Source organism: Myotis daubentonii, chromosome 7 (genome assembly GCF_963259705.1).
Source record: "Myotis daubentonii chromosome 7, mMyoDau2.1, whole genome shotgun sequence".
NCBI lineage: Eukaryota > Metazoa > Chordata > Mammalia > Chiroptera > Vespertilionidae > Myotis > Myotis daubentonii.
In genome coordinates this window covers 31,325,528-31,346,492 of record NC_081846.1, presented here as the reverse complement: position 1 = coordinate 31,346,492, position 20,965 = coordinate 31,325,528, and the positions used below count along the sequence as shown (strand labels likewise).

At 34.2% G+C, this 20,965-nt stretch overlaps 2 protein-coding genes across 3 annotated transcripts in view; one reads left to right on the top strand and one right to left on the bottom strand.

Moving 5' to 3' along the window:
* Nucleotides 1–20,965, bottom strand: part of PSMD1 (proteasome 26S subunit, non-ATPase 1) — an 86,190-nt gene that overhangs the window by 29,651 nt on the left and 35,574 nt on the right. The gene's annotated exons all lie outside the window — the stretch shown is intronic.
* HTR2B (5-hydroxytryptamine receptor 2B) lies at nt 1,362–19,081 on the top strand. 2 transcript variants are annotated; one of them, XM_059703498.1, is made up of 4 exons: nt 1,362–1,474; nt 2,354–2,956; nt 13,802–14,002; nt 17,934–19,080. In XM_059703498.1, the coding sequence occupies exons 2-4, from the start codon at nt 2,434–2,436 to the stop codon at nt 18,821–18,823; spliced, it is 1,614 nt and encodes a 537-aa protein (XP_059559481.1). In that variant the 5' UTR covers nt 1,362–1,474; nt 2,354–2,433; the 3' UTR covers nt 18,824–19,080. The 2 variants fall into 2 exon arrangements, with proteins under 2 accessions (XP_059559481.1, XP_059559482.1); XM_059703499.1 differs by lacking the exon at nt 13,802–14,002 and having other exon boundaries at nt 17,934–19,081.

The window sequence follows — 20,965 nt, the reverse complement described above, 5'->3', positions numbered from 1 at the left end:
TGCGGACTCAAGGGTCCCAGGGTCGATTCCGGTCAAGGGCATGTACCTGGGTTGCGGGCACATCCCCAGTAGGAGATGTGCAGGAGGCGGCTGATCGATGTTTCTGTCTCATCGATGTTTCTAGCTCTCTATCTCTCTCCCTTCCTCTCTGTAAAAAAAAAAAAAAAAAAAAAAAAAAAATTTGATCTATAAACACAAATTAATGAAGGTTTACTTCATACAAGTCTTTTCATTGAATACATTGGTGCTGCTATTTCAATATGATGCCATTTGTTTTGCAAACCTCTATCTACCTGTGTAAACACAGAGGCCAAAATGTAATTTCATAATAAAACAGTATTTAAAAAATATTTCCATATTCCTAAAGACAAATTCTGGCACACTAAATCCATTTGATTGTTCTTGAGTATTATTTTATTTGTTTTTACCTCAAATTCTTAGCAAATATTTTTTCTAAAATATTGAATTTTGAGTTTTAAAAAAGCAGCAAATATTGAATAAAATCTGAAGTGCTCAGGAGAACTGAAATGAACCAAGTATTTTCCAGTAACTACCACACAAACTAAGAAATATAATTTGAAACAGTAAAAGGGTATAAGTACTACTAGTAATCAAAGTAATTAAATAATTTTAAAATACAAGTGACCTATGATGATCTTTTAAAAAAGGAAACTGAAAATGCTGAAGTTCTAGTATGAGAAACTTAGATAACATAGCTGCTAAGATTTTTAATATCCATTTTCTGCAATAAAGCAGAAATATATTTCCATTACATATCACATGCTTTCCCTAACATACCTGTGGAAAAACCAAAATTGTCAATGAACCAACTCTCAAATTCAGAGGCCATTTGTTTAAAAATAAGCAATGAAAAAGTTTCTGCTAAAACTTATGTATACAGGTAGAATCCAGACCTGCCTGTGCTTTTCTATATAAGGCTGCATCCAGAGCAAATTATGTTCCACAGCAAAGGCAAAAAGCTGGGTAAGAATCTTGTTTCACAGCTACGAGTTAGAATTCTAGAAATTGCTATAAGGCTCATAGGGCAGACTCTTCTCCTCAAAGAAATAAAAGCTCTACAATCTCTAGATTGTGTCTTACTTTTTCTCAAATGGGAAAAACAGCCCAGGGTTAATACACAACAAATCTATCTTAAGCTAAAACAACAGAGTTTATTATAATTCCCCAAATATTAAAGAGAGCTCTTAAGAATATAACTTGAATAAGGGTCATGAACTAGTTCAACATATTTCACTGATGATTTTATTAATTATAATGAATGCTGCTACTCTCTAGAAACGAATATATCAAAGAGGAAATAACCTCCTTGGCATGCTTACAGCTGTACAACACATCAGTTTCATTATTTTCAAGTGCTAGTGCTGGAGGCTCAGAATAAGTCAACGGGAGGAGGACTTCAGTCACAGCAGCAAGCAGGTCTACTGAGCAGATAACGGAAACAAGCAAATAAGAGGTAAGTGTTTAATAAATAATAGAGTTAATATATTTTTTCTTCAAAAATTGTGCTTCTATAATCTTTCATTTCTATTTAGTTTAAAAACCAAAATGAAAAATTTACCAATGTTAAATGGAAAATTTTTAATATGGGATCTGTAGATTTTATGAATAAATGGTTTAATCTTCCTCTTAGCTTCCCCTCCTTTGCAAGGAAACTGAGAAAGTTAAGAAAAAAAAATTACTATTTAAAACAAACAAAAAACTGGTTCAAATCTGGCAAAAAGTGATACACTTGGAAAAAAATATCTGTTGCAGAAACATGCTTTCTTTACAAGATGAAATTACTAAAACAATTATTTGGATCCTAGTAATACCTGTATTTTTTTTCCCTTCTCTCAAACTAAGAAGTCCTAAAATGCTTTATGAAAACAGCATTTATATCAGTATTAAGATAAGCCTTGTCCGAAAAATAAAAATTTCTAGCTGGTAAAAAATTTACACTTTAGGTGGGCTGAGAGTGTTTCTAGGTGTGTGGCTGGCTAGTGTGTACCAAAAAGTTCCATTCAGAACTATTTAGTATTTTGATGTTTATATTCTTCTGTACATATTCTAAGGTAAAGTTAACAACTCGCATTTTATTATAAATCACTAAATCACTGAAATATCAGGAACATGTTTATGGAAACTGGCTGCACTGTCACAAATGCACAAGAGACCTACTGTGAAGGGAAAGGCTACTAAGTTTAAGTGTTTGTCCTGTTTTTATAAAGTAAATAAAATAACACAATCCACATATTTTATACCTAGGGAAAACTCCCAGACATTCCAATTCTAACACAACTCTACCACTACAGAAGAAAAATAAAGAGAAACTAATAAAGTCTTTTTTTTACAGCTATCGTTTTCTTTCACTAAGCCTTCTGAAATCGGAGCCTCAGAATACTAAACTTGGGCTTTACCTACAGACATGGACAGATGCACGTGCGCTCTCATTTTAGAGAACCTGAAATTGTTCTGAAAGGAAGGAATCAACTTTGGCTTCAAGTATTTGGCATGGGTAAGAATGCCTTTAAAAAGCAGATGACCAGTTTATTTACTGACCATGCTGACCATTGTCTGGAATCGGATCAAATCAGAGAAAAACAGCGAATGGCTTTCTCTTACAGGACATCTGAACAAAGCACAATTACTGAGCTCATTTTGCAGAGCTCATTTGATCACTTAATCTCTTCTAACTGGTCTGGATTACAGACAGAATCGATACCAGAGGAAATGAAACAGATTGGTGAGGAACAGGGAAACAAACCACGCTGGGCAGCTCTTCTGATAATCATGTTGATCATACCTACAATTGGTGGAAACATCCTTGTTATTCTGGCTGTTTCACTGGAGAAAAAGCTGCAGTATGCTACCAATTATTTTCTAATGTCCCTGGCAGTGGCTGATTTGCTGGTTGGATTATTTGTGATGCCAATTGCCCTCTTGACAATAATGTTTGGTAAGTATTTTACTTTGTTCCTGCCATCAAATCAAAGAACTATGATATACTATACTACTAGAATGAATACTTATTTAATCTTTAAAGGTGGACCTTGACTATTAAAACACATAGTGACTAAACAGTTTGCTTTTTAATAACTTTCTATGGTAGTTTTATTTATTCATTAAACCATTTTTTATTTTTCAATTATAGTTAACATATTAGTTTCAGGTTTTCTACGGTAGTTTTAAAAAGCAAAAATAATTTCTTAGAAATAATTCTACTCCCTCCTTAGCCTAATAAAATAATTTGAAGTCATCTAGCAATATTCATTGATTCTGCATACATTACCAAAAAATTATAGTGAAGAACAGACATATACTTCAACTTTCCCATTATTAATGCTTTTTTACTTGACAAAGCCATAGCTAGGACACTTCTGTAACAGTTATGTGCTGGGTTAATTATTAATGATAAGATCTTTGAACCACTAAATTTTAATTTAAATCACCATTTAAAATAAGAATTATTCTAAAATTTCTTGTTGTATCCTTTTATAATTTGTGTAATTTAGACTCAAACACAATTCTTACACATGTGTCATGTTTAAGAAAAAATTATGTTTAGATGCTGAAGGAAATGGTCCAGTTCAGAGTGTCCCAATAGAGACCCATGTGTTTAATTTTTATGATTTCTGACCATTCATGTCCTTGATACATATGTAAGAGAAATCAGATCTCTAGGTTATTAAAGTGACCAGCACCTGAGTTCTTACAAAATATGTAGTCTGACACTGAAGTCTTAGTTTGTTATAAAAAGATAATATTAAAATGATATAAGTAGCTTCTGATTCAGGTATATCATCTTTAGCTATAGAATTTGAGTAAACACATCGCTTCTCGGCCTTTTGGCTAAGATCAAGTGTATAGAATTTGAGTAAACACAAATAATTCTGCTGATGAATTATGAGGACTCCTAAGAATCTATATTAAGAGTATATTTAAGTTATTCAATGTTTGGTGTAAACTGGTATTCCCTTCATTAAGTGCTTAAGAAAAATAATTATTTGTAAGGGAATAGGGCTTCCTGGAATTATGCTTATATGACAAAGACAAAAATATTTCAGGTTATAGAAGTAAAATTTATTTAACTTCAATGCATATTAGGAGATGAAGAAAAACTGCCATTCAAAAATATTATATTCAGGTTGAAACATTACATTTTTATACTTATAGAAAAGATATCTAAAATTAAGCACTTGATCCCCCAAATATAACCAAATGGTGATGGGCTGAAACTTCCCATTTTAAGCCAATATTTACGCAGGCTTTAATTTCTGTGGCAGAGCAATCAGTGAATAAGTTCTGCTGCTTTAATAGGTTCTCTAATCATTCATACTGTCTATCTATTTATCCTCCTCCTTTTTATAAATTCATAATCTTTTGAATAATCTAGTGCTACACATAACCATGAAAAATAATTAAGAAATCTTATTCTAAAAGAGAACCTAAACAATTTTGATTCCCAATAAAATTTAAAAGAAATACAGTAAATGAGGATTATGTAGGAACATTTATGCATATTTAGTAAAGACTGTACAGGTACTGGATTCCAGTTCTTATCTCCATATGCATAATAGTAGCCTAATATGTAAAATCATACTCCTTAAAGCTGTACTTTGCTAGGCATACAGAAAATGTTAAAATGTTCACCTCCTACTATCATAAAATTTAATTGATAAGTTAAATAAATGAGATTGAACAAGTTATGTAGAAGTAAATTTTAACTTTAATATCCCGAGTCCATAAATATCAAACATCTACTATATATAAAATACTGTGGTAGATATTTATAAATTATCAGCTAAATAGTTAAGGAATTTGAAAAGGCAAAACTCCATAGTATTAAAGTGAGGTGACAAACGAAACACAAAAATAGATGAGAGGTAATTCCATGTATTCCATGGGAAAAGAATAGGTATCCAGCAGCTGAAAACTAAGGTTATATTATTTAAAGTTTTGGGGCCCAAGATATTCTTAGCAAAAAAAAGTTATCAGGAAATCCAACATATTTTAACATACGTAGAACATCTTTCTATTTATGTCCTAAATAATATATGTATTTTTAACTACATTACATTCTTTCAAGTATAGGGTATCCCCAAAAAATGTATACACACATTTTGAATAATTATAAAGGCAGTGTTTATTAAAATACATTTCATTTTCAAAACTGAGCTATTAGCTGTTAAAGTGTATATACATTTTTGGGAGGACAACCTGTATTAGTTAATTTTAAATTACAAAATAAAATCTTTCATAGCCCCAAACACTTTTACTATCAGTAATCAAGCTGTAGAGTAGGGCTAGATTTTTTTTTTAATGAATTAACCCGAGCACTTAACCACTATTTAAAACATTGCATTAATTCATTACTGAAAACACTGCATTTCTATGTGAAAGTATATGAAGAAAATGCATGCTGTCCTCTTTAAAGCTTCAAAACAATGCATTCAAAAATTGGGAACTGCACATATTATAAGACTTCAAATATTAAGAAATTTTGACGGCTCTTTATATGCTAATAATTAGTAAGACTTCCTAAATTAATTAGTAAGAAGTAACAAAGAAACTTTATATTTGCTAATATTTTAATAAAATTAAGTTTTTAAAAGAAGAGAGCACTGAATTTTTAAAAAGTGGCTCTTATACTATACCAACGAATATTTTATTCCACCAATGATTTACATAATATTTGATTATATATTGTTTGAATTTTTATTTTACCAAGATTATGACTCCTGGCATAACATGGTTTTTCAAATGAGTTGTGCTCTGTCAACTTTTCTGTCACTTGTTCCTCTCTGGCTTTAACACTTCTATTATACAGGTTTTTTTTGGTGTTTTTTTTTACTGTCAATCTAGGATCACAAATTAGTAACTTATAGCTTAAGCCCTGAAAATGCCTACATCAGAAATAATTAGGTAGGACACAAAGGAAAACAGAGAACAACATATGCTAATATGAAAAAGGATGTTCACAGTGTAAGAATTTCGCTAAACGTTTCCTTTTCTCATTATATAAATACTAGAGGCCCGATGCACAAAATTTGTGCAAGGGGCTCGGCCCTCGCAGCCCCAGCTTCGTCCGGAAGGACGTCTGGAAGGTCATTTGGCTGTCCGGTCTAATTAGCATATTACACTTTTATTATTATAGATTTACAGCATTTGGTCATCCATTGGTCATTATTGGTTTATTTATAACTTAAATTTTAATCCATGTCTCATGATCTGTAAGTTAAATATTATCTGTGGTACAGTTGAAAGAGGATGTATAAAATGGCTAAAGGATTGGGGGAGGGGGGGCAGTGTTTGAAGAAAGACACCCAGGCTTTGAATCCTGGTCTCCTATGTTGCCTTAGGTAAATCACTTAACATATCAGAGTCCAATCACCTTATCTGTAATATTGGTTTGCTAAATCTTACATTGCAGGTGTTTTGTGAAATTGTCAAATAGGGCCCAGGACATTATAGGCACTAATAATTGGCAAGTATTATCAGTATAGTATGCAAAAGGATTTATATCCTTAAATACGTCATTGAGTTTAGATGTGATTTAGTTAGATGTGTGTCTGAACAGAGAGGAAACAGATGTATACTAGTAAAATTAAAAAAAAAAATCAGTTATAAATTTATGTAATAAAATACTGCTCTATCCAATTATTAAATGAGGGAGCAAAGCAATTAAAGGCACTTCATTTTGGAAAGCGGAAAATTTAAAAACCAAGGAAAATTTTTCATAAGTATTAAATCACTTGGAACATTTTAAGCACTATTATATCAGACATCTAACCCCAGAATATTTCATATGCTCAAATGTAGTGGAAAACAACAAATACAAAAAAACAGAAGCTTCATAATAAAAATTAAAGCACTTATCTATGTCTCCCTTTTCTGGAAAGTAAAGATGAAAACAAAAATTTCTGAGATTAAAAAAATGTATACTTGAAAACTATGTCTTTTTTGGATTTGTCCTGCTCTAATCTGTTCATGAACTGTTTACCTTTGTGAACTCCACAGCACAGCCCTCTAGGGGAAAGGCTTTAAAAATAAATACGTATGTGGTCTTTTAAATCCTCCAAAGGGAACTATCTTATGGTACAGACTTATAGATTACTGTGAATTATTTCCTAAACTGATGACATAACTCAGTTTTCCAAACTTAAAACTTACCCAAAGGGCAAGCAGGTTTCAGAAAAATGTGCGGACTGAAGGGTCCCAGGTTCCATTCTGGTCAAGGGCATGTACCTTGGTTGTGGGCTCGATCGCCGGCCCTGGTCAGGGTGTGTGCAGGAAGCAACCAATTGATTTATTTCTCTCACACTGATGTTTCTCTCTCTGTTCCTCTCCCCATCCTTTCCACTCTCTAAAAATCAATGAAAAAATATCCTCGGGTGAGGATTAACAAAAAAAAAGAAACACACAAAAAAACTATTGTTTTTTTGCAAAAACAAACAAAAAAACAGGCATGGCAATGAATATGGGTTATTTGTGTGTCTTTGCCATTTATATATAAAATAAATTCAACTTTAATAAAAGGCACATTTTCATTACAAATGAAAAGTTAAACCGGTAAACATGTTCTCATATCCTTTTTTTGAAGTACAGTTTTAAGTTCAATTGGATGGAGGCAGGAGATAAACATACTGATTTTATACTGATGATATGGGTTATTGTTTCTAAGTAGGAGTATTTTTATGTCTGGGCTAGTTGGCTAGTTTCTGTCAAACAATAGTAGTACATTTATTGAGTGTTTTCTCTATGCCAGGCATTGTTTTAAACACTTTACATTTATTATTGCATTTAATCCTCAAAACAACCCTATAAATATTATCATCATCATCCCTGCTTTATGAGAGGACATAAAAATAAATAAATAACAAAGACATGATTTGAACCCAGGAGAACTGACTAGAATTCACACTCTTAATATGCATTAAACTATTTCCTCAAATGAAATGAGAAATTATTTCAACCAAAAATGTCACATCCAACATACAGCCAACATTTATATTTTAAATCACTCTAACAAGAAGACCATAGAATTTTCTCTAGGGACAAAGGCAGGATACACCCAGTGTTTTTTAAAAGTTATATTTCATATTAAATGATACAGAATAACTGGGTCTTAACCAATACGTGTATAAATTCTTAAATATTAGACCTATGCATATGATGTTGTTGAATCATCTCTGGGAGACAAATAGAAATGTATGTAACTGAATGGCAATTCTATCACCCCTTTGGCATGGCTGTATCTAAAGCATACAAGTCCTCATTTTAGACAACAAAACACTTGTGCTACTAATATTTTTTGAATGTTTATGAAAATTTATTTGAGCCAAAGAGAGGATACATCTGGAAGCAAGATCTCAAAAGACGGAGATAAATACTTGCTATGCTACGAATATTTTAAGGTAAATAATGAGCTGTCTATAACCTAAGACTCATCTAAGACTTGTTTTGCTTCTATAATTATCAATTTGTGATTATTTCAGGCACTCATAGAAATGCAATTATTCAAACCTTATGGAAATTAAATTCTCTTTGAGTTTAATTTGGAAGTGGGTGGGGGAAAGAGGTACACAATGAGATATTTTTCAGAGAAAAGTTGTGTGCTTTCTTTTTGCAGGACAACAAATGCTATTAATCTAAATGTTTTCCACCTTCTGTTGTTTTTATGAAGTCAAATTTAGAGTCCCAGAGTAGCAGTAATCTTTTTATAATATGTTTTCATTGATTTTTAGAGGGGAAGGAAGGGAGAGAGATAGAAACATCGATGAAATGAGAAACATCATCAATCAGCTACCCTCCACTTGCCTTCCTACTGGGGATCGAGCCTGCAACTCAGGCATGTGCCTGGACTGGCAAATCCTTCCTGGGCCAACACTCCACCTCTGAGCCACACTGGCCAGGCAGGGTAGCAGTAATTTAACTAAACTGTCTGATAACTTATTTCCCATAGACTGACTCTTAGATACACCTTTCTCTCTTTTTTTAAAAAATATATTTTATTGATTTTTTACAGAGAGGAAGGGAGAGAGACAGAGAGCTAGAAACATCGATGAGAGAGAAACATCGATCAGCTGCCTCCAGCACATCTCCCACTGGGGATGCGCCGGCAACCCAGGCCCATGCCCCTGACCGGAATCAAACCTGGGACCCCTTCAGTCCGCAGGCCAACGCTCCATCCACTGAGCCAAACCGGTTTCGGCAATACACCTTTCTTATGTAAATCTGTAACTGTTCCATTTTAAATGAGTTCTTATGGAAATAAGCTGGACATATTACATTACAACAAATAAATGAAACTATAAATCGTTAAAACAAATTGAAACTCCTAATAAAAACAACATAAAGTTTTGGAATAGTTAACCTATCTTACCACATAAACTGAATATTTTATAGTTATTCTGAATAGTAAGAAACCTTTCTTACCTTGAGCCTATGAAATTAATACTAACTGAAAAGATAATTTTAGAATGAAAGCATATGGACTAGAAAAAAGTCCCTTTATAAACTGAGAATGTCTAGAATTGTTTTTAATTTGTATAAATTCTTAGATTACCTGAATCTATTTAGGCAATTAAATAAACCTTTTTTTCTTTTTGCTTTGTATGAAAGATTTCTATTAATATAGTCATCTATTTATTTTATGTTAGTTTCATAAAATGTCTATTCACTAGTATTTCATAAAACTTGGAATCAGAAAGCTTAATCCAAACGATCCATCTCTCTTAATCCTAAACCTCATAGCCATTTTCTTTCTTTTCTTGTTTTGTTAATCCTCACCCGAGGATATTTTTTCCATTGATTTTTAGAGAAAGTAGAAGGGACGGGGAGAGACAGAGAGAGAAACATCAATGTAGAGATACAGCACGCATCCAGGACTGAAATCAAGCCTGCAACCAAGGTACGGCGCCCTTGACTGGAACTGAATCAGAACCCTTCAGTCCACTGGCCAACACTCTAACCAAAAAGCCAAACCGGCTAGGGCAGTCTCTTTTCTTTTCAGAGAAAATTGTCTTCCATGCCTCCATATTTCTACTATTTTCAATAAGAAAGCATTGAATCAACAAAATTATAGCGATCTGAACTGACTTTAATACCTATTTCCTGTTCCAAAACTGGAGTTATAAAATAAATTCATTGGAAAATGAGGCTAACGAGACTTAATAGGTTTAATTAAATTAGCACTAAAGAACTTTCCCTCTTAGCCCACAATTAGGAATATGTGGATCAGATAATATAATTCCAAAGACATGTTCTTTTTATTTGAGAGTTCTTTGTGGCTTCCCATTCATGGCTACTAGATTTATGATTAAAATTTTCAAGATCTTTTTTTTTATACTTTTTTTATTGATTTCAGAGAGGAAGGAAGGAGAGGGAGAGACAGAAACATCAATGATGAGAGAATCATTGATTGGCTGCCTCCTGCACACCCCACACTGGGGATCAAGCCTGCAACCCAGGCATGTGCCCTGACCAGGAATCGAACCGTGACCTCCTGGTTCATAGGTCGATGCTCAACCACCGAGCCATGCCGGCAGGGCTCCAGATCTTAATTTTAAAAAATATAACCCATAGGTAGAATAGCTAAATAGGCAAGTTTAAAAATTATTTGCAACCCATTAACAAGAACTTATATGCATATATGCATAACCCATGGATAGGCAATAGTGCAGGGAAGGTCTGGGAAGGGGGTGGGAGTGAGGTGGAGGGGGTCAATGGGGAAAAAAAGAGCAAGCATATGTAGTACTTTCAACAACAAAGATAAAATTTAAAATAATAATAAATAAAAATAAAGCCTAAGATACGACATTAATTATCTGGTTTTTACAATCCTTAACTATGATCAGTATCTGTGGATGCAGCCCCAGACTTGAGCATTTTTCTATTTCCTACTCATCCTCAATCTAGAACTTCAGGACAGTTCAGAACACAGCTCACTGTAAGCAGTTTAGACTGCAAAACTCTTAATCACACGCAACTCTGTTCCCTCTACTAAGACCGCTGGTTTGCTTAAGCTCAGGGCAAACATTGCTACCTTGGACTGCACTGGTCTTTTCCCACTAATTAACAGAAATCTGAATAAGACAGCTAAAAGGGAGAAAATTTAATTGATTCTTTCTACACACAAATTTTTCTGCCATTCTTTATTTTGAGGTTTCCCATAAGTTCCTTTCTGAGGCATTCTGAGTGCCCAGCCTACATTAGCTAATATCAAGCCAGATACAACCTTTCCCAGGAAGTCTTCGAATGGTTTTTCTTAAACATTAATTGCATACATATCACCCTGCTATCTTGTTCAACTGCAGAGTCTGATTCAAGTGTCTGGGATGAGGCCTAAGAACTTGCAGTTCTAACAAGTTTCCAGGTTATGCTGATCCTTGCTGATCTGAAGAGCACACTTTGAGCAGCAAGGCTTGAAAGAATACTTTCAAATTTTGATAATTAAATGATCCCTCTCATATTCAGAGGCTTAACTGTACCTGAATTCACTCATCTGCAAAATCAGTGATATAATCTCTAAGGTCCCTTCCAGCTCAGTGACTCTATAATTTATTATCTTCATCCCTTATCCCCACCCCCAATTCAGTGAAGTAGGAATATAATAGTAATTTACTTAAGAATATGAATTACTCCTTCCACCTGATACTTTAATCCTTTTTCTAAAGAAGCTGCTGAACATGGAATCAAATACCACGCAATAATTTACCCTTTCTGAACAAAAATTCATACTAATTTTGTTATTATGTTCCTAAGAAGAAACATTTTATTTTATTTTATTAAATATATATTTTATTGATTTTTTACAGAGGGGAAAGGAGAGGGATAGAGAGTTAGAAACATCGATGAGAGAGAAACATTGATCAGCTGCCTCCTGCACACCCCCTACTGGGCATTTTGGGCTCACTTCTAGCAATAACTAGCAACATGAACCTTGTATAGCAAACTCATTTGGTGAAATAATTAAGTGAAATTATTTGAGTTTTCTTTTTGACAGAAATAGCTCTTGTGCCTGCAACCAAGGTACATGCCCTTGACTGGAATCGAAACTGGGACCCTTCAGTCTGCAGGCTGACGCTGTATCTACTGAGCTAAACCGGTTAGGACAGAAGAAACATTTTAATATGCTGACCTGGCTACCTTTCTGTGAAGTATCCAAATATTTTTTCGCTGAAATCCTACTTGATCCTTGAAAAAAAAAAAAAAAAGTAACTAAATTCAAGTCTATAAAACTTCTTTCTCTAAATTATGGTCCTTTTTTTTTTTTTTTTTTTTTTTGGTCTAGGACGCTATCTCTCTACCCCTAGGCTTCTTGAGTTTAAACAGTTTACAATAAAAGGGCCGGTTGGTGCTCTGAAATCCTGAGAAGTTATCTTTGTCCTCCTTCAATTATCTCAATCATCTTATGCCTGTCGAAGTTAGGTACACTTGCAAAAACCAGGAAAAGTAGTTTATATTTTGTCAGCGGACATAGGACAAGCTGTAAAAAGGATTTATTTAATCCTCACCTGAAGATATGTTTATTACTGATTTTAGAAAGAGAGGAAAGGGACGGGAGGGAGAGAAGGGGAGACGCAGACAGAGAGAGAGACAGCAATGTGAGAGCAGATCTGTATGTGGTGGGTATATGCATGATACGTAATGTAGCAAATCTCTTATGTATGGATACTTGTCTAAGTAAATTTACTGGAAAGCTATGTAGAATATTCAATACCATATCCAAAACCTTAGATTTAAAAAAAATTTATATTTCTTAAATGCTTATGACTGTATGAGGTATATGGTGTTTTTTAAAAAATAAGAGTTTGTTAAATAAATTAAGTACTATGTCTAATCCTGAGATTTTCTGTTTGTTTGTTTATTTATTTATTTATTTATTTTTAAATATATTTTATTGATTTTTTACAGAGAGGAAGGGAGAGGGATAGAGAGTTAGAAACATCGATCAGCTGCCTCCTGCACACTCCCCACTGGGGATGTGCCCGCAACCAAGGTACATGCCCTTGGCCGGAATCGAACCTGGGACCCTTGAGTCCGCAGGCCGAGGCTCTATCCACTGAGCCAAACTGGTCAGGGCAGATTTTCTGTTTAAACCAAAAGTTTGTATCACTTATTTCATCTCTGTAACTTGAAGTGAATGATGGGACTTGAAAGGATAATAATCCACTTTTCCTCAGTATAACCTGAAGCCATTTCTTTTGCAAACTTTATTTAAGAGCTATTTCTGTCAAAAAGAAAACTCAAATAATTTCACTTAATTATTTCACCAAATGAGTTTGCTATACAAGGTTCATGTTGCTAGTTATTGCTAGAAGTGAGCCCAAATCCCAGGCATCACTGATAATTTCATTCTAATACTCTTTTTTTTTTGGCCACATTACATTGCTTCCTCCATATGGTAAAAGATTTTCTTCTTACATAACAGAAGCTTAAAAATAAAATTTTATTTGAATAGCAAGGTCAAGTTCCAGGTGCAACATCCTGTAAATTTTTTAAAATCACAAAAGGAATAGACAAAACAGCAAAGGTCACAATAATGCTATACACTGATTTAGAAAAGGGTTTTAATTATAAGAACAAAAATATATTTAGAAGGTACCATCTGCAGAAATATATTTTTAATATTATTGATTCCATTATCTGAAGTTAAACATTATCTTGCAGTTTGTCATTAAATTTCAGGTAAACAAAAAAAAGAAGGTTAAAAAATATGTAGCACTTTGAAGAAAAACTGTAGATTGAAGGCTGTCATTTTGCTGAAGAAATGTTTTTGTTTTGTTTTTCTTTCTTTCAGAGGCTATGTGGCCCCTCCCACTTGTTCTATGCCCTGCCTGGTTATTTCTTGATGTTCTTTTTTCTACTGCATCCATTATGCATCTCTGTGCCATTTCAGTGGATCGTTATATAGCCATCAAAAAGCCAATCCAGGCTAATCAATATAACTCACGAGCTACAGCATTCATCAAGATTACAGCGGTGTGGTTAATTTCAATAGGTATGTTGGAAATGTCAGGGTGCAGGGTGGTGTATATAGCCTTTGGTTCCATTTAGCTAGAATTCCAGGCCTGGTGGGTTATGAAACTCAGCACAAAAGTCAAGGCAGCTTACTGACACATCTACACAAGCTCCTATGCCATTACATTAATTATACAGCTTCTAAACTATACTACCAGCAAAAAGTATAAAAAAGCAGAAAAGTTCATGTCCTCAGAAAGATCCATTTTCATGTTTACTGATCTATCTTCCAGTTTTGATTTTGACATGCAGGAAGAGTAAGTCTAAAAAAACAGTTTTCATATTTATTAACAGATACAGAATCCCAAAATATTAAAATAACAACAAGAACAACAAAAAAGCATCTTAAATCACATCTAAGAAGACAAATAGAATAAAAAACAAAAGAGTCCAAGTATTTTGTATGCAGGTATCAAAGATCATAAATTCATCTTGGAAGCAAATATGTGTACATAGTAAAGGCAGTAAACTTCTAAGTGTTTTGAATATGTTTAATTAGAAGTTTTAAGAGAGATACAAATGATGTTCAGAAATGATTTATAGAAAGTAATCATATTTCTTCTGAACAGTTTTATGGCTCTATGCCCATCTTCAACAGCTGCTATAATATAGTATATTAGCATAAAGTACAGCATAAATAACTCAAACCTCTTATAAGTTAATATTAGAAAAACAAACAAATTCACAACAATTACTATGATCATTCAAGTCTTCATGGTATAAAATAGTCAAAGAGGAAAGAAAAAAAATCAAGAGATCTAATATGCTAAAAGGAAAGCAAGAAAAGATGTGACTTCTCTCTAATCAGAAAAGAACACTGGGGCAAAAAAGCAAGACACTGAAGTTAAACCTTTATATTCCTGAAATAATGACATCAGGGCCAAACCTCTTAAAAAGCCTGGAGGTAAAAGAAAGGAGTGGTACTCCTCTGGCTTAGGAAGAAAGTAGGATCAAAGAAAAGTCTATTCAGAATGGAGAGATTTGCAAACAGTTTGGAGGGCAGAGCCTGATTGACAGCAGAAGAGGCTCCCCTAAAGGAAGCTAGGGAAAAGGCATGGAAGATAATAGGTGACAAATACCAATATTTAAAGTGGAGAGGAGGAAACCTAAAATAGTTCACTTCAAAAGACCAACATCTTTTGGGGTAGGGTGGGAAGAATAGGCAAAGGAAGGAAGAAAATAGGAAAAATGAATTCTTAAGAATTAAAACATTTGAAACTGTGAAATATGATCAAGCCAATATATAAACAGCTTGTTGGTAGATGTGGTGCCTCAATTAAGGCTGGATAACATGAATTTATAAATTGATCAAAATTGTATTGAGCATCTATGATGTGCTAGGTACTAAGACTACAAAGATGAATAAGAAAAAGAATCTTTGCCCGGCCGGTGTGACTCAGTGGTTTAGCGTTGACCCATGAACCAAGAGGTTACTGGTTCAGTTCCGGGTCAGGGCACATGCCCAGGTTTCGGGCTCAATCCCCAGTAGGGGCATGCAATGTTTCTCTCTCATTGATGTTTCTATCTCTCTATCCCTCTGCTTTCCTCTCTCTCTCAAATCAATATTTTAAAAAAAGATTTTAAAAAAAGAAAAAGAATCTTTACACTCAAGGAAGGAGATACAGAAATAAGTTAGGCTAATACAAAGATATAAGTATGCAGGAAAAAAAAAAAGAATAAAAAGACCCCAGATTTATGGTGTTGGAAGGAATCTTACAAATCTACTCTTTCCTTTTATATATGAGAAAAAATCTAGAGGTTTAAATGGTTGGCTTAAGGATTCTTACAGCTTTTCAGCACCAAGGCCAAGATCAATGCTCTTTTCATTTCATCACACATTGTCTTGTAGAACCAATGACAATTTAGTAACTTTGTAAAAGAAAAGCTGATGATGGGGTTAGTTCGGTTTTTAAATTCTTCGAAGTACTAAAAAAGCTCACTTTCTTCTTCTGGATTTATGATTATCCAAGGTAACACTTGGCAATAGTAAGATATTAAAGGAGAATAAGAAGGGAAGGGTTTAAAAAGTACCAGTGGAAACGTTTGTATTGGCCAACAATCTGGCTGAGAATGTAATGTGAGCCTTGATAAGGTTAATGGAATGTGAAAATAGAGAAGGATGGATGGACTAGAGGTTAAGGTAACAGTAAACAGAAGTTCTACGGTAATGAAGATTAGAAGGGCAAGAAAGGGAAATGTAAGAGTTCATAATTTTAGATAAGGGATAATTTTAAGTGGATTTAAAAAAGGCTTCAGGAGTGCAAACAATAATAATTGCAGTTGAGAAGTTCAAGAACATAAAATTAAGGTGTAAGGGTCATCAATGGGATAAGGTCATAGGAGATGTTAGCAATGGAACAGTGGAGAGGAAGACTGTAACAAGGAGCTATCAAGCAAGATAACAAACGTCCAGGAGGTTGGTAGATAAATGGAGAATAGAGTGGTATAAGTCAATTAAATAGACTTTAAAAGGGAAATGTTTTTTTGGAAAGAAGAGTGTAATGATTACCTGGAAGTAAGACAGTAGAGCAGGGTTCAGCCAACTTTTTCTGTAAAGGGCAAAATAGTTGCCACAACTATTCAACTCTGCAGCAGAACAAAAGCAGCCATAGAAATACGTTAACCATGAGTATGGCTATATTCCAATAAAATTTTATTTACAAAAAGAGAAGGCAGGCCAGATTTAGCCTTCAAGTTGTAGTTTGCTGACCCCTAGTGTAGAATACTTAAGTATACAGAATCCTCTTTCTGGTGGTAGTCCTGCAGAAAAGTAGAAAAAGCAGTGGCCTCCACTGGAAAGGGTTTGAGGAAAACTTTCTTGTCAAGGGCTTTTTATCTACCATAAAAAAGGTTGTGCAGATAAAGGAGTACTTTTAGATTCATAAAACAACACAAGGATTCTAGAGGTTCCTAAATATTAATTCAGTCTTATTTTAAAATATCTGCTCTTTCAAAGGGAAAAGATTCAGGCTAACCCTTGTGTTACTTGTCTTCCTAATAAACTACTCCACCAAGCAAAATAATATTTAACTATTTATAGTATTTAAAGTATTAGAAAATTAGCATGAGGTACATTTCTTTCATATCTATTAGAGGAATTTAATCCTAAAATAAATTTCATGATTCACATAGTCTCAGAATTTTAAGTAGCATTTTTTAAAAACAATGAGCCCCTTAGTTTTCCCTAAGAAGGAGGAAAAGGTTAAAAGACATTCACAAACATCAAAAGGTAAAACTATCTGTTAAAAGAAACCATATAATGTCAAGATGATACTGATTCAGAATTATGTTGTATGAACATACTGACATCTCTTAGAACAGTGGTTCTCAACCTTCTGGCCCTTTAAATACAGTTCCTCATGTTGTGACCCAACCATAAAATTATTTTCGTTGCTAACTTCATAACTGTAATGTTGCTACTGTTATGAATCGTCATGTAAATATCTGATATGCAGGATGGTCTTAGGCGATCCCTGTGAAAGGGTCGTTGGACCGCCAAAGGGGTTGCGACCCGCTGTCTTAGAACAACTAACTACATCGAATAAGATAAAAGCAGAGTCTCTTGAATACCTTTTCCTTAAGCTGAGATAGATCAACAAACAAAAATAGATGATGAGAAGTAGAGAGTAAATGAAGACATTCTCTACTATTCTATGAACATATATTTTTAGGAGAGCTTTAATATAAACCTGAAATCACTAGCCAATGTCTGTTTAAAAAATAGCAGATTTGCTTACTTAGGCTCTATTTTTCAAATCTTCCCTTGATTAAGTGCTTTGACAGATTCTGTATTGTGGGTACCAGGAATTACAATATACTAACCACATAAAGTCACTAAAAGAAACTTTAAGAGGACCTAATCTAAGAATCAAAAGTCATAAAATTAATTAATCTTATTTCCTCTTTCTTAGGCATTGCTGTTCCAGTCCCTATTAAAGGGATAGAAACTGATGTGGGTAATCGAAATAACATCACTTGTGAACTGACAAAAGATCGTTTTGGCAATTTCATGCTCTTCGGCTCACTGGCTTCCTTTTTTATGCCTCTGGCGATCATGATTGTCACCTACTTTCTCACTATACATGCTTTACGAAAGAAAGCTTACTTGGTCAGAAACAAGCCATCCCAACGCCTAACGTGGCTGGCTGTGTCCACCGTTTTCCAAAGGGAGGAAACACCTTGTTCCTCACCTGAAAAAGTGGCAATGCTGGATGGTCCTCACAAGGACAAAACTCTGCCCAACTCAAGCCATGATATACTTATGCGAAGAATGTCCACAGTTGGAAAAAAGTCACTGCAGACCATTTCCAATGAACAGAGAGCCTCAAAGGTTCTAGGGATTGTGTTTTTCCTCTTTTTGCTTATGTGGTGCCCCTTTTTTATTACAAACATAACTTTAGTTTTATGTGATTCCTGCAACCAGACTACTCTCAAAATGCTCCTGGAGATATTTGTGTGGATAGGCTATGTTTCCTCAGGTGTGAATCCTTTAGTCTATACCCTCTTCAACAAGACATTTCGGGATGCATTTGGCCGATACATCATCTGCAATTACCGGGACACAAAATCAGTAAAAACTCTTAGAAAGTGCTCCAGTAATATCTTCCGGAATACAATGGCAGAGAACTCTAAGTTTTTCATAAAACATGGGATACGAAATGGGATTAATCCTGCTATGTACCAAAGCCCAAGAAGGCTCCGAAGTTCAACCATTCAGTCTTCTTCAATCATTCTACTAGATACACTTCTTCTCACCGAAAATGAAGGTGACAAAACTGAAGAGCAAGTCAGTTATGTATAGAAGAAATGACAGTTTTCATTTAATATAATGATGAGTAGGATGATGAAGCAGATATGAATGAACCAAGAATTATGTAAAGAACTTAACTCATGTATCATATCATCTCTTTAAATTAAGAGTTATGTATTAAGAGTATCCAATTTTCTTTATTTGAACACAATTACTCCATGGAAAAAAATCATTTTGTACAGCTGCAAATTAAAATAATCCTGCACCCTGGTTAAATGTTGAGGTATTCAAATGAAATAAAATTAAATAAATCAATACATCTCAGGCTTACAAATGTCTTCATAAGAATTTATTTAGTTCCTACTTGTATGCAAAGCTGTGCTACAAGTGAAATAAAAGAAAACAAACAAAGCATTATCCTTGTCTTCAATGCCTTAAAAGCATAAGGTATTAACAACAGTGATAGGAACAGAGGACTAGGAATAAGTGTATAAAATAATGATCACTTCTGGAGATAAGAAGTTAAGATTGTCATTTATAGTGTGGGTTAGTTAGTAGTCATAATTTTGCTTTCATCAGGAAATTGCCTTGATGGAAGGGGTAGGGAGGACAGCAGTTGGATATCACACAAAATAATAGGATCTTAGAACTGTAGCCATTTATTAAATAGCTGATACCAGGGATCTATTCAGCAGAGGTGGGTCTACTAGAGGAGGAGAAAACAAATGAAATCACTTTTGGGTACCTAAACCTTCTTAAATAACATGTGCAAGCTGGAGGCATGAGACTTCAATCCAGGAACCTCAACTTGAATGGTCTCGTAAGTTGAGATCATGGCTGCCAAAGCTTACCCAAAGACATGGTTGAACTTCGGGCACAAACATTTTTTTATTTACCCTCTCATTTTTTCATTTTGTACCACTAGATCTGGGAATTAATTCAATCTATCATTTACTAGCTAACTGATTGGATTTAAAGATACTAAATTTCTCTGAGCTGCAGTTTCCTCATTTACATTTCATAGGGTTCTTATGGGGGTGAATATAGTAAATGGTAGACAATTCTTTTTCCTTTTTAGAATTTTATTTTTATGCTACTTTCATATATTTAGGCTGAGGGGGTGTGCAGTGAAGACAGCACATATCTTAGCCTTTTCTTTTCATGTTGATCCATTCTTATGCTTCAACCTATTATTCTATTGCTCTCCTTCTCAACACAACTCAGTTTTAAAAAAAGAAAATCCTCACTCAGGACATGCTTTTCATTTATTTTAGAGATAGAGGAAGGGAGAGGGAGGGAGGGGGAGAGAACGGGGGAAGGAGAGAGAGAAAGAGAGAGAGAGAGAGAGAGAGAGAGAGAGAGAGAGAGAGAGAGCGCTATCGGCTGCCTTGTGTATGTGCCCTGACCGGGTATTGAACCCACAACCTGGGTATGTGCCCTGACCAGGAATCAAACCCACAGCCCCTTGGTGCATGGGACAACGCTCCAACCCACTGAGCACACTAGCCAGGGCGCAACTCAGTTTTAAAAAATTACTTCAAGAAACATGTTGGCTATTACTCAGCCCAAGTAAACCAGGTATATATTCTCCAAATGAAATGGCAGAATCCTTTCCTATAAGCTGGGTCTAATATCTATCTATCTATCTATCTATCTATCTATCTATCTATCTATCATCTATCATCTATCATCTATCTATCATCTATCTATCTATCTTACAAGCTCTATGTCATCTGCCAAAAAGAGTATATCTTACAAATATAATTCCTAAATTATCGAAGCTTTAGGCACTTATCCTCACCAGTCTAAGATTTTTCAACAACATTAAGAATAGGCTATCTCAAATAATTTATGTTCCTAAAACAACAACAACAAAAAAACATTCTTTTCAGTTTTGGTTCCAGTCTCTAATATGATGGAATTGGCATATGTTAATATTTATATTCATGTAAAGTCTTATGAGATTTAGTTTTCAGACATCACTGTCTTTAAAATGGTATCTTATGTATCTGACGGTATCTATAATTGTTTCAGGAAATCTAAATACTAGAAATAGCAATCACACTGCCAAGCTCTACTTCTAGACAATCCAGAGTAGAAGAACTATCTTCCAACATGCTCTACATTGCCTCCAAATATGTGTATGTGCTTAAACATACGCTCACCTATAAAATTAACTATTAGACCTTTAAA

What these genes read in the sequence shown, in the direction of transcription:
- HTR2B (XM_059703498.1), top strand. Translation starts at nt 2,434, where the DNA reads ATGCACGTGCGCTCTCATTTTAGAGAACCTGAAATTGTTCTGAAAGGA. An exon ending in CCTCTTGACAATAATGTTTG is followed by an intron (nt 2,957 to 13,801) that starts GTAAGTATTTTA and finishes TCTTTCTTTCAG; the next exon opens with AGGCTATGTGGCCCCTCCCA. An exon ending in GGTGTGGTTAATTTCAATAG is followed by an intron (nt 14,003 to 17,933) that starts GTATGTTGGAAA and finishes CCTCTTTCTTAG; the next exon opens with GCATTGCTGTTCCAGTCCCT.